This window comes from Micropterus dolomieu, linkage group LG15, assembly GCF_021292245.1.
Source record: "Micropterus dolomieu isolate WLL.071019.BEF.003 ecotype Adirondacks linkage group LG15, ASM2129224v1, whole genome shotgun sequence".
Classification (NCBI taxonomy): Eukaryota; Metazoa; Chordata; class Actinopteri; order Centrarchiformes; family Centrarchidae; genus Micropterus; species Micropterus dolomieu.
Window position 1 is genome coordinate 1257322 of NC_060164.1, and position 14348 is coordinate 1271669.

The following is a 14348-nucleotide window of genomic DNA, read 5'->3' on the forward strand; positions in this document are numbered from 1 at the left end:
ATTACTAACGACCTCCTTATTGCATCAGACAAAGGACTTGTCTCTGTACTGGTTTTATTAGATCTTAGTGCTGCATTTGATACCATTGACCATCAGATCCTATTGCAGAGACTGGAATATTTCATTGGCATTAAAGGAACCGCTCTAAGCTGGTTTAAGTCCTATTTATCAGATCGATTTCAGTTTGTACATGTTAACGATGAGTCCTCCATGCATGCCAAAGTTAGTCATGGAGTTCCTCAAGGATCTGTCCTCGGACCAATCCTCTTCACTTTATATATGCTTCCCTTAGGCAATATTATCAGGAAACATTCCATAAGCTTTCATTGTTATGCAGATGATACTCAGTTATATCTATCGATCAAGCCAGATGAAACTCATCAGTTAGCTAAACTTCAAATGTGCCTTCAGGATGTTAAAACCTGGATGACCTGTAATTTTCTAATGTTAAACTCAGATAAAACTGAAGTTATTGCTCTGGGGCCTAAGCACCTCCCTGATGCATTATCTAAAGATATAGTTTCCCTGGATGGCATCGCCCTGGCCTCCAGCACCACTGTGAGGAATCTTGGAGCACTGCGCTCCCAGAATGCAGGGTTACTTGTGGTTCCTAGAGTCTCCAAAAGTAGACTTGGAGCCACAGCGTTCAGCTATCAAGCTCCTCTACTGTGGAACCAGGTTCCAGTTTGGGTTCAGGAGGCAGACACCATCTCCACATTTAAGAGTAGGCTTAAGACTTTCCTCTTTGATAAAGCTTATAGTTAGGGCTGGCTCAGGTGAGTCCTGAACCATCCCTTAGTTATGCTGCTATAGGCCTAGACTGCCGGGGGATTTCCTAGGATGCACTGAGCTCCTCTCTCCTCTACTTTCTCTCCCTCTGTATGCAACCTCATCCCATTATTGCATGTTACTAACACAACTTCTCCCCTTTCTGGTAGTCTTGTACTTTCTCGTCCCTCTCCTCTCTCCTCCTATCACTTCCTGCAGGTGTTTCTGGCTCTGGAGCTGTGGAGTCTGGATCTGTGGTTGCGGGTCACCTGCTGCCCCCATGTTCCAGCTCGACACCCTCTGCTGCAACGACTATTGTTGCTAGTCCTATTGTTATTATTGTTATTATAATCATTAACATTACGATTGTTATCATTAACACTACTATAAATATCTGTACCATTTTTCATTTAGTCTATAGCAACATCACCTTTACTGTCTGTACCTCTGTGTGTATATTGTGTAGTCTCTCTCTCTCCCTCTCTCCTTCACCCCAACCGGTCGAGGCAGATGGCCGCCCACCCTGAGTCATGGTTCTGCTCGAGGTTTCTGCCTCTTAAAAGGAAGTTTTTCCTTGCCTCTGTTGCCTAGTGCTGCTCTTGGTGGGAACTGTTGGGCTTCTGTAAATAGCATCATAGAGTACGGTCTAGACATGCTCTTTTATGAAAAGCGCTGTGAGATAACGGTTGTTGTGATTTGGCGCTATATAAATAAAATTGAATTGAATTGAATCTCTTCTATTGTAGATACAATTGCTACCTTCAACACTTAGCCACAAATAATACAGGTGAGCAGTCTGTCACACATGTAGGCCTGGTAAGTGCGGTGGCAACATCTATACGCTTAGTGGCTTATGTTCCTTTAAAACCTGGATCCAGATACTGTGTTAGTGCTCTTAGTAGTCACTTACTTGACCCACCCAAGGGTCTCCATCTCAGAGATGAGCTGAGAGTAGTACTGTGGAGGCGGGATGGAGCGGCACTCAGGATGGCTCTTCAAACCCACTTCCTGCAACAGCAGAGAGAATGCTCCTTATTTTAAGGCCAGATTACTGTGCGCATCATATCACAACTTCACCACTCTGCACCATTTCTTTCTACTAAAAGCAAGCAACATAAATACAGAAAAACTGAACCAGGGCCAATAAGTCCTAAGCCCATGTTTGGTGGCAAGACCAAAGTTTGTACCTATTTAGTAATCTAATAACATATATATAAATACATGTGTACCTCACATTCAAGGATGTTGATGGTGCCTGAAGGTTACCACTTACTCCCTATTCATAAAGCAACAATGTCAAAATAATGTCAAAGTGACCGTGCTAACCACTATGTCATTCTCCTCCTTACCAAGACAGTCTTCAGCTCCAGAATGAAACTGACAAGATCAGTCGACTGCTGCAGCCTCTGTGAAAAGTCAAACAAGAGAGAGAAAAGACATCCTTGAATGGGAGGATAATGAAGTGACAGTGTCTATTTTTTTCCTCTAGCCAGCCATTCAAATCAAACACAGTGTTTGTGATTAATGGGGGCTGCCACCAGCTTTAATAATTAATGATAGCTTAAAGGCTGTGAAAATAATGAACTTTGCAGCCCGGGGTGAAATATCAATCTCATCCAAATAACCCTGAGGGGCCACATAACAAATAGGGACATTTTCCAGGCGATGTTAATTAAACAGTGAAAAATATTTTTCTCTGCTTCTGAGTGAGGCCGGCCTGATGGGTGACAGAGAGTACAAGAACAATGCCAGGCGCGATGCAGGGAACACAAAGCAACCAAAATGACATGACAAAAAATCCACACAGAACAATCAACCTGATGTCAGTGAGAAGCTTGCAGACACAACAACAAATACTATGATGTAATTTGCATCAAAATACAAGGGGCTGTATGGAGAGTTTACCTGCTTCACAATGTGCTCATACCCACGCAACAGGTGTTTTAACTGCCAACAGCAGTGCAGCCTGCAAGAACACAGTGATGCATGGTTACAACTAAAATAATAAATAAAACACATTCAGTTTCTGCAGGGGCTTATAGTTGGACATACACCTCAATGGCATAACGTTACTTAGTTGAAATTTGGGGGGTATCAGTTTGTACAAAGAGCATGATTTCTAACATCAACATGTCTGGGCTAGATATCTTGTAAAGAGAAGGTGAGATGATCATTTATACCTGGCCCGTTTAACTTGGCGATCTGGTGGTAGCAGTATTCTCATTCTGAAGTCTCGTTCCTGTGAGAACCACAACATGCCAGACACAAAACAATTTTAGAAATAAAACTGAGCAGTGTTAACAGTCAGGAGTGACTGTTAACAATATAAAGTGTTTGTGCTTATTGGCAATCTGCACTGTGAATCAACACTATCAACTCTTCAGTTCAACAAAGACCATAACGTTACAAAGCAAGAAATAAATATATTTGAATATTAACGTTACGTTATCCAGTTGTAAATGTATTGCAAACATGACATAACGTAACTAGTAACGTTGACTAACACGTAGTAAATGAGCGTTAAAATCAATTATACAAGTTTTAGGAGGATTAACTTAGCTAACTTGTTAACTTAAACGTTTGCCAAATAACGTTAAGCCAGCGGTTCGTAGAGATTCACCAAATGTTTAACGTTAAGTTCCATTCTACCAAGCATGTCATTCAATGGATATATTTAGAAAGTAGTTTGGAGACTCGTTGTTTAAAGAATAACGTTACCTCACTGACACATTAACTTACTTGGACTGTGATGAAGCCGTCATAGACAGTTTTCTCCTTGTTAAGAGGTAAAAGCAGTGGGCTGTCTTTTACAAGTGAACTCTCCATCGCTTAAAGTTTAACTTAACGTTAGTCAAACCTCCCGACAACTTAAGGAGGACTGCTTCCTTAAAGTTAGCAAGCCTGACAGGAGAGAGTAGCAGTGACTTTTTAAAGTACTCGGAATCAAACACATTTAAACTTAGATATGTCAATTATGAGTGCTAAGTCGCTGAACATAGGACAACGTCTCTCGGTTTTAGCCAGGACACACAGTTCGCAAACTCGAGGCTTCCTTCCAGAGACTTCAGCCCCACATCCCGCCATGAAAAACAAATCAGGCTACGTCGACGTCACACGGCTGCCTTCAGGGACTATGAAAACATCGGAATTTCAACGGAGACCCTTGCTGGTGGTACGTTTAAATGTCTATGTGTGTAAATGATTTCTACGTTCTTCTCACATGCTTGTATAAGTTTCCTGTACTCATCGGCCTTTTACTAGGCTTACTTTTTACATTGTCCTCTGCTCAGGTTATTACTGCATGAGTTAGAGCACAGGTTGTTCCTGAAAGGAGAAGCTGTAACTGAAAGCTGACTGAAAGATGAATAGCGACAGCCCAGTCAAACTATTCATGATATGTGATATCAGGTAAAAGCAGAATAAGCTTGCTTGTGGCCTAAAGCTATGAAACTGCAATAGAATTAAGATATTAATAGGATAAAGAGCTTTTTTTCTCATAACAAAGGGATATAGATTTAATTCCAAATACTCATACTCATTGAGGTTTTGTAGGTGTCATCTTCAGTTTATAAATGTCTCTCATTAAATGTCTTTCTCATTTCTGTCTCACTTTCACCTTTCTTGTTTTTAGAATAATGTTGTAATTAAACTGACAACCCACTTTAGTGCGTGGTACAGCTATGGAGAATGATTCCCATCCAAAAGTATTTGTATTTCTATTTTTAATTTAAATAATTGACATAACATATGAGTTTGAAAGAGTTTGTTGAACAGATAACTAGGATACAGGTAGCATCCCCTGCAGCACAGAGACAGCAGATTCCTACTAAGAAGCTTTGGAAAGCGGCTTGCTATTCTTTATCAGAGACAGGGCAGTTAATTTGATGTACATTTGCCAAATCAACAACTAAGTCTTCAGTCTTGAGGATTTAGAGCCGAGTGTCCTCTTTCCCCAACTCTCTCTTTGCAGACCATGAAGCCACGTTCCTACACTTTTCAATGGCAAGCATCCAGGACTGTCTCATCCACAGTGTGGGGTAGGAACAGGCAAGGAGGAACCAGTATGTTGCAGAGTTTTGGTGTTTAATGACACACTGTCTCTCTATGTTACCCTGTCTCATCACATGAAGTGGCCATCATGACACCCAGCAGCAAGGTGCAACTCAGCCAGCTACATCTTACTGTACCATACACTACAGGTTGCTGCTATACACCTACTCTGATTCATCATACAATAGAGCGGAATCTAGCTATCTAGCTGAGAAAATGGTTAGCAATATGACTTGATTAAAATAAAATAGCAAGTTTAGACAACTAATATCATAATTGTTTAGTTGGCATTGGTATTCATTTGGAGTCGTGCTTCTGGCGACCTAAAGAATTTAGTAGCCACTGTCCTTTCATCTCTGTTTTATGATCTCCACCAGTTCCTTTAGCTACCAAATGCTCCACTAGGTTCACCAGCTAGCCGCTAACTTGATCTGTCTGTGCTGGGGCGGTAGTGTACAGTGGGTTTGTCAGAGCTTTTTTTGTGAAAACAACACCTGCTGCTGCCAGAAATGGGGTTCATGAGAGTGGTGAGAGTAAATTGAAAGTGTAATGTTAAAACAATGACCTGAACGATGCTAAAAAGTTCTGCAGAGCTGAGGGTACCTGCCGAGTTGACGATAATTCTCTGTGGGTTCTTCAGTAAGAGGGACACCTTTCACATCACGCATGATACTTTTTTCGATTGATATGAAAAATATTGATTAATGCACCGTTTTTTGATTCACTCTCAACTTGATCTTGACAAGGCTCAGACTCGTCTCAGACTGCATGGCTGCAGCCCTGCTATTTAGCATTAACCTAAAGGTTCTTGTTTGGGCTAGAGAGAACATTCGTATGCACAAAAACACAGTACAGGAGGTATAAAGTGATTTAAAGCAGGAAAACAAATCAAACGGACACCTTATGATTCTGGCTCGTGATTATTGTCTGTCTCAAACTTGCATCCATCAGCCAATGTCCTCCCTTAATCAGTGTGCATAAAATTGCCTCAACATATGGCAAATGGAACTCTGGAGATATAGCAAATTCCCATTCTAACCCAATCAAAACATGATTACAACAAAAGCACACTCCAACAATGCACACTTGTCCTTCAGTTTTCTTTTGAGCCCATATTCATTCGTGGAGCTGTGAGGAGAAAATAGGAATGTGTGATTATACTGTATAGAGCTGGTGAGGGGAGTGTGTCAAAGCGTGCATGCCACACAATGTGCCTGGAGAGATTGATGTTTTTGTCATCCACCTGCTTCAAAGCTGTAAAAGCCGGCTGATGCAAATAGAGAAACCTAGCCAGGCAGGCTCACAAACAAAGGAGGGAGAACCTCACTGCTCCTCTTTGCACATCTGTTTTGGAGGAATATCTGAGGTTTCTGTTGTGACGCACACTGGGCTCAAATGAACACTGAATCTGAGTCTAGCGTCTGGGAGTGGGTAAGTGTTGAATGCCTTTTTTGTTCTCTTAGGGAAATGGGAACAATTTAAGGCTTTTTGTTTTGTTTTTTGAATACGATGCATCGGCACAGTGGCAGTGGGAGAAGTAAGCAGCAGCAGCAGCAGCAGCAGCACTCTTCCCTCCCTCTTTCTCTCTCTTTCTCTTTGGCTCACTCTCTCGCTCTTGTCATGGAGAGCAAATCTGCAGGCGGGCAGCACGGCCGGCTTTAATGGCATTCCAGTTGCAAACAGGGCGTCAAAAATGTAGCATCAGAGGATAGCAGAGGGGCAGATGCATATAGGCGGTGAGCTCTCTGTCGTCTTCTGTCTCTGTCTGCTTCTCCTTCTCTGTCTGTCTGACCGCTCTCCCTTCCGCTGCCTCCAGCGCCGGGCTCCGTCTGGGAGAGGAATGATCTATGGTGCTTTGTTTATCACTGGCCATGGTCACTTCTCTGGAATGCAATTGGCTGGAACTACACCGTGTGGGTCCTGCACCCTGCGTCTCTCTCTCCCTCTCTCTCTCCCTTCCTCTCTCTCTCTCTCTCTTTGAAGCAAGACATGAGCAGGGGTGCCTTGTCCGTTGTGCCTTTTTATCTCTCTCTCTCTCGTTCTTTTTTTCCCTTCTTTGTGGCGTTTTGCATGCATCTGAATGATAATGGGGCATATTGTTCCGTGGACCAGTGATTGATTGAATGGCTTGACAGCAAAATGTGTTACAGACATTCAGGAATTTGTGCATGCCCAGTTGTAAATTATCTTTTGTCCCTTTGAAAACCATTTTGAATATGCACTTTGTCTTTTATTTATTTTTTGTGTTTTTTATGTTGAGTCTGAATAATATATTGCATGATTTTCTAACCGCAGTGGGAGGGTTTGCAGCCTATACTCTCATTTCTCTCTCAAGAAACGAATTTCTACAAGCCAGATTTTTGTGTTCTTATTAGACAAAGAATCTTCTGTAACATTTGTCAAAAATCGAGCAGACACACAGGCACTTGATATGTGTTCTCTCTGACAAGAAACACACACACACACACACACACACACACACACGTTGTATATATATATATATATATATATATATATATATATATATATATATATATATAAAATCCAGATTTGAAGTTTCGATTTTTAAGGATCCATTTCAACTCTTTTTTTTAAAGCATCTTTAATGCTCAACAATGAACAACATTTTCATGTTTATACTGATTCTTCCTTTATATAATTTACTGTAGAATATCTACAAAGACAAATTCAGTGAAGCAGCCACCAACTATCTCTCCAAGTATGTTTATGAGTGTGTGTATGTGTGTGTGTGTTTCCAGATAAGTGGGAGCGCAGTGTGTGAAGTCTTGGCCGTGGATTACAGGCCTCACAGATAGGCTTGTATCCAGACTGCTGTCTGACGTGAGTTGATGGGATTACAGGAGGCGGGTGTCTGTCCTTCCATCCCCACCCACCCACCCCATCCCTCACTGGGTGGAGGAGACATTAGGTGGAACTGGGGGTCACTGTGCGTGTGTTTGTGTTCTGACGTTAGCGTTAGACAGAATTAGACCATTGATGCTGAAACTATTTTTTGATTTAGGCTGTGAATGAAAATGATACTTTATGCAACTTTCAAGTCAAGTACACTTGACTGCATTTACTGGAGGTGCAAAATGAATACAAAATAACACATGTATGCTATGTGACGTTTTGCTTTGATTTTGACACAGGTCAAAATCTGTTTAGTAACTCTCACCTCTCATTGTATTGTACTTGATTAATTTCAGCTTCCCTGGCCCTATTGCAGATTTTTCAACTATTGTGTAGAACTGACACAATTAGTCGATTAATTGATCAGTTGATCAACAGAAAATGTTTTGAATTTGATTTATTGGCAAGTTTGTTTAGTCAACCAAAAATTCAAAAAAGGTTCCAGCCTCTTAAACATTGAAATGTGCTGCTTCAGTGCGTCTTATATTATGTTAAACTGAATATTTGGTGGTTTTGGACATGTGAAGACATCCCCTTGGGCTCTCAGAATGTGCAACGTGCATTTTTCACTTTTATGACATTTCATGGATTAAATGATAAATTGAAAAAACCTTCAACAGATTCATGGATAGGGAAAGTAATTAGCTTCAGCCTTATTATTGAGACTGATTATTTATAGTCTCAGCCTACTTTGTGTGTATTATTGTGTTTAGTGTGTTGGTTTGGTAGCAAAGCATTTAGAGGCCTATAAGATCAACACAGCCAGCATTGGAGGAGTTTCCTGAGAAAAAGGACATTGTATGTACTTCCACTCACTTCAGATCCCCTCTTTGAATTCAACACTCTATTTTATTTTTACCCTTATCCATTATACCTCAATGGACTCATTACATTTGTCCAATCACAGATAACTTTATCTATTGATACCATCCAGATCATTTCATAATCTACGCCAGGGCTCGTCTCCACGAGGCAGAAACCAAAACGCAACGATACGGATGCAATGCAAGTCCACTTGAGCTGATTAGTGTGTGAAGTGTGCTTGTTAGGCATACTGTGAAGTGCGCTTGTTATATATCCAGCCCTCACGCTTGATCACTGCTCGTGCTTTACTACCACTGTGTCCGGTGACTAATGGAAATTGGGAAATATTAGCAGCTCCTGTTTTGAAAACAAGACATTTAAAAGAAAATTGAAAACTGAATGAAATTAAATGACAGGTCCTTCAGTAATCCCACCATCCCACCTCATTTAACCTTATTCTCTTCCTTACATGTCCTTCTATTCTCTTTTTCTCACCCTCTTTTGTACTTGGCAAAACTTAAGTAGTGCCAATTGAACATGTTATTCCATATGTTGTATTATTGGACATCCTCCTCCATAATGCATTTCAACAAGAAGCCCTCAGTAATTGTGCAACTGAATCTAATACGGGTTTAATATACAATGTGAATATTTTGGGGGAGGGTGAGATAGCCTGCTGTGATTCTCCATCTGTCCTGTGCAGTATTGGAATGGACCATCCTCCTTTACCATGCCGCCCCAGAATAAGCTTCACTTTAAAGGATCAATGCTTTTATTATTGAAGTCGGTCTCGGTAGTGCAGGCTAATACATTCTGCATTGATCTCTCTCCCTCCTCCCCAAAACCTTTATTGCCATTCCTTCCAGGGAGGCTCACATTTAAAAAGATATCTTCGGCAGAATAAAGATTTTACAAAGTGACTAGAGGACAAATAAGCCTATAAACTGGGGTATTCACATCTTAGTGGGAAGGAAAGACAGAGAAAAATAAGGAGTCGGAGTTGCCAGCGGGCATTTTGAATATCATTGCCAGCTTTGCTGGGAGAAATTGAAATCATAAGCATAAGGAAAGTACCTGGTAATTAAAACTGTCTCGCTGCGCCAAGGCTTTTGATACCTGCTCAAGAAAGTGTAAAGTGTGTTTCTGCCTGGATGTCCATACTGTATTGTGGCTGCACAAAATTCAGTGAGGTTTGACATAAAGCAGAGGATGTGAGAGTGTGTTTTGCTCTTTTTAGTCCTCAGTCAGGAGGATGTCTGTTGATGCTGTATGTGTGTGTGTGTGTGGGGTTGTGTGTGTGCGTGTGAAAGCAGCCATGGGTTGCTGTGGTTTCTGGCTCTATCTCTTATTACTATGCACATTCCTCTGACCAGACCCGTTTAGTCTCCAGGTGATGTTTGCCATGAGTGCTGAGACTGAGTAGGAGTAATGTGTGTTCAAATTCAATAATCATTTCTCAACTCTGAAATCATAGGCATCAGCACTGTTTATTAATTGCAATTTATTGTAACACTCGTAAAGAAGGAAAACACATGCTACCATCACCAAATGTGTCGTAGGGTTGTGGCCTGTGGAGCAGCCACAAACTGTTTGATTTGGCTGTATCAAAATTAAACCCTGAAGCATGCGTGCCAGACCCTTATTGAACAAATTTGCGCCAGTGAAGCCAGCAGTTGAGGACATTAATGATCTGGACCCACTGGGGTCTGGTGCTCCGCGCCCACAGGCTAGCTGCTCGATCCCCAATCAATAGCTTTTTATTAAAATTGTTTGCGAGGCACCACAAATCCATATTGTTTTGCCTCGGACAGGGGCGCCCATGTGAAATATGTCGGACATATTTATATATTTTTTTCCAGATGAATGCAGAAAATGATTGGTTGATATGCATGAGAAAAAAAAACAGAGGGGCAGTGGTTTGGCATTATTGGAATATCCATTTCAACATTGATTTTCATAAGAGAAGCATTTGTGATTATCTTATTTTCTCTTCCCTCTACAGGGTTGAATTACATATCATATTATCCCTGTTATTAAGGCAAAATTAATAACACAAGTAATTATAATACTTATGTCTAATGATATGCTGCGAGGGCCCTATTGATTCAGTCGAGATGCATCTAGGCATCTAGGGGAAATGGCTTGGAGCTCTGCCTGACGACAGGCGCTGCTGGCGTGTTCAGCTCTGTGTGTGGAGTGGCAAAATATGATCAACAGCAGAACACAAGCCTCAATCCACAATCCTCGTTCAGTGTCATTTCATACTTAAAATCCAATCTGTGGCCAACGATTAAGCTTTGTTATCTTATCTGCTTTCACCTGTTTTCTCATATCGCGCCTCCAATGTAACTCTCTGACGCCAGTTAGTCCAGGCACTGATTGCATATGAACTTTAGATTTATTCAACAGTATGTCCCCCTGCGTTGCACTGCTTTATTTATTTCTTCTTTTTCAATCATGTGAAGATGAACAGGACCGGACAGCCATGGATTTAATATTATTTTGTTTCATTTTTTTTGCATTCACAAAAGCTAAGACCTCACAAGAATTTTTCTAGAGGATCTTTTTTTAGTGCTTTTATTAGATTACCAGGACGTGCTCTTCATGAAGACACCTGTCCAGTGTCTAAAACGTTTTACATTTTATTGTGGTAATGGTTATGTGTCCTATTGCTATTGCTGAATAGACATCTCTCTATGTGCCGAGTGGTTGTATAAATTGGTCCTTTAGAAATTAAAATCCAATATGGCTTGCGTTCTCACAGAGTTCTGCGGATGTCTGTTCCCTGTGATCGAATTCTGCAAAAAAGCTTTTAAATACGCTGCTCCTTCCACCTGGAAAAGAGTACAGAAGCACTTGAAATTGACAGAAGTGATTACTGTTGGTTGAATTCAAGTCCATTTTAAAGGATATGGAAAAATACTGTAGCACTCTTGGTCAGTGTTCTATCTTCTAATTTATAAGACAGTTTCAGAAACAGTTTGCATCTTAACTGGATATCATTTATATTCTTTTATAGCATGTAGCAGTCATCTTGCAGTCAGTTTCTATTGTCTGTGTTGTTTTTACTATTCTTAAGCTGCCTTATTTACCATGTCTCCCGTTTTAAGGGGCCTTTCCCTGATAAAATAGAAGGTGAAATGAACATTTTGTGAGGAAATAAGGCTGAAATGTGTGAAAGAGTGGGGAGACAAGATTAATAATGTAAATGGGTTTCTAAATCAGGCGGAAAACAAGCCACCATTTAAAAAAGAGCCATCACATTGATACTAATCCTGATCAAAATGTTTTATAAGCTTACAGACCTATATGTGTATGGCTGATTCCCAGATAGGCAATAGAGAGCCTCTAGACGTGCATGTCTGTAAAATTGTTGAGAAGAAAACACATCACAGAGTTTGCTCTACTTGCTGGTGCCTTGAATCTCATGTATTTTGAATTTCTCTCCCCCTCAAGAAATTTTGGCCAGATTTTAGACACCTCAGCCAAACGTGGGCCTTCAGGCTGTATATTAATTTCCTGCTCATATATTAAATATAAAAATTATTTGTCAACGTATTGCTGGTTGCTCCACCACTTAGCCTTTTTGCCCACAAAAAGGGAAGACAGGCTGAGATGTTGCCTTTGAGGTGAGGACAGTGAGGTGCAGTTACAAACACCCACCAAAAGAGGGCAACATGATGTCAGAATTGTCCCCCCCCACCACCACCACCACCACCACCACTACTACTACCTTCTTCCACAGAGCAAGCCAGTGAACATGGAGGAGGGTGGGGTGGGGTGGGGTGGGGTGAGGTATGCATGGGAGGGGTGGGGGGGTTTGTAGGTGCTGGGTTAAACGTGTAAGTAATAGTAATTTACATTTACGCCTGGAACGGCTTTCCCTGCGCTGTCAGTCTGCAGTTCAAAGCTCTCTTCCACTCTCCTGGCAACAAAGCCAGCCGTCTTGTCACGCAGGCGCCAGATAGTGCGGCGGAGTGGATGAAGTTCTTCACAGTCAAGGTGTCATTATGGAAGACCTTGCCTCAGTGCGGCGGCCCGCTTCAAAAAACAAAAGGGATGGCGGTGCGATGGGTGGGGGGGAAATTAAATATGCCACTCTCCCTTCACTCACTCTTCGCCCTCGCTCGGAAGCGGGGGTTCCAGCCCCCTAAAGGTGGCTTTGGGCCTCAGCCAAGGACGATCAGATGCAGAGCAGCTTCATGGTGCTGGGCTGATTTGAAATGTTGATTTTGATTTGACAAATATGCATTTGCTCTCGCACTTTGGAACCATTTCCCATTCTTTTCCCCCTCGCTCTTTGATGAGGTGAAGCACAGTGGCCAGCGCTCATTGAGAAAGGCACAAAGAGCAGCAATAGATCACATGCTAACTGATACCTTTTGCCATCCCTTGTTTTTGGGCTATAAAAATCCCACAGCCCATTTGTTCTATGATGTGACAGCATTGATGATAGGATGACAGATGTCTTACCAGCCCACTCCTCAGTGCCAACAGCCACCACCAACCGCACCTCCTGCCCCCCCTGCCCACACACACACACACACACACACACACACACACACACGTGGCTGAAACAGTTTGCCCCCGTTTGGCTGGGAGTCGACCTCAGAGCACAGCTGCATTGCTCCAGTTCGGCAGGGCCCCCTTAACCCTGCCCCCCTCTGGAAACCTTCCCTCCTCTTCCTCCCTCTTATCCCCTCTGGAGGAGAGAGTGATAGGCCTCTTTGGCACAGCGCTGCCTCTTTGTTTCCTGCCAGGTCGGCTGCAGGAGGCAGGGTCAGCTGTAATTCACGCTCTGGCCAGTAGAGGACGACGTGCCCTACACGGCTACAGGGGTACAGGGCCTGGAGGAGCAGCGGGGGAGCCTTGGTGGTGACATTTAGTCTTCTTATTAAAAGCAGCTGCTTATATCTAACACTAGTATTTGTTAGCAGTTATTAATAGACACAAGGCCTAATTACATGTTCTGTAATTAGTTTCACGCACATACACAATAGTGTAATGGTAACAACTGTAACGCACAATACTGTAGCACTGCCTGTAGAACAATTCAATTACGTTGGACATGCCGTACAATTAGACTTGTGGAATTCAGCTGGAAATGACTTACATATATGCAGAGATGCAGGGCTGAAACAATCAATTAGTTGATTGACAGAAAGTTAATCAGCAGCTGTTGTGATAATCGATTCATCGTTTAGGTCATCTTTATTTGTTTCTGCTTCTCGAATTTGAAAATGTGCTGCTCGTAACGGTTTCATATCATTATAAATGCAATATCCTCCTTTTGAATGCTTATTAAGATAATACAACTTGAAGCTACAAGCTACATTGAACTCTTGAAATGTGTGATGGGCATTTTAAAAATTTTCTGACGCTATATACCACACAGTGAATCAATTAATCCAGAAAATAATTGTTAGATTAATCAATATTGAAAATAACAGTTATTTGCAGCCCTTCAGAGATCATTTTCATTTTGTGTGTCTGCATGTTTGTGGGCAGTGTGGGGCTATAACATTTAGCATTATCAGGTTTATTTATTAATTAGGTTTTGGGCTCTTGGCCGCTTAAAACATGCACATTGAAGACGTGACTTTGGCACTTGGGAACTGTGATGGGCATGTTTCATTGTTTTCTGGTGTTTTATTGACCAAAACATTTAATCAGTAAATTAAGAAAGCATTCGTCAGATTAATTCATAATGATTATAATCACCAGTTGCAGCTCTACAGAGATAATTTTCATTTGTTACTCGGAAAAACAAAATGGACTTGCAGTACGAGGTCTCATCCTGACACTCTGCTGAC

General features: G+C 41.6%; 1 protein-coding gene across 2 annotated transcripts in view; it reads right to left on the reverse strand.

Annotated features, from left to right (window-relative positions):
* fancl (FA complementation group L) overlaps positions 1-3872 on the reverse strand; it is a 28774-nt gene extending 24902 nt beyond the window's left edge. Inside the window, exons 1-5 of one of the 2 annotated variants that reach the window (XM_046070515.1) lie at positions 3508-3872; positions 2949-3007; positions 2674-2734; positions 2118-2174; positions 1679-1776 (exon numbers count right to left, since the gene is read on the reverse strand). In XM_046070515.1, the coding sequence (XP_045926471.1) occupies positions 1679-1776; positions 2118-2174; positions 2674-2734; positions 2949-3007; positions 3508-3594 (362 nt within the window). In that variant the 5' untranslated portion in view covers positions 3595-3872. The remainder of the gene's footprint in view (positions 1-1678; positions 1777-2117; positions 2175-2673; positions 2735-2948; positions 3008-3507) is intronic. The other variant, XM_046070516.1, reaches the window with a different exon arrangement.
* Positions 3873-14348: the final 10476 nt, after the last annotated feature.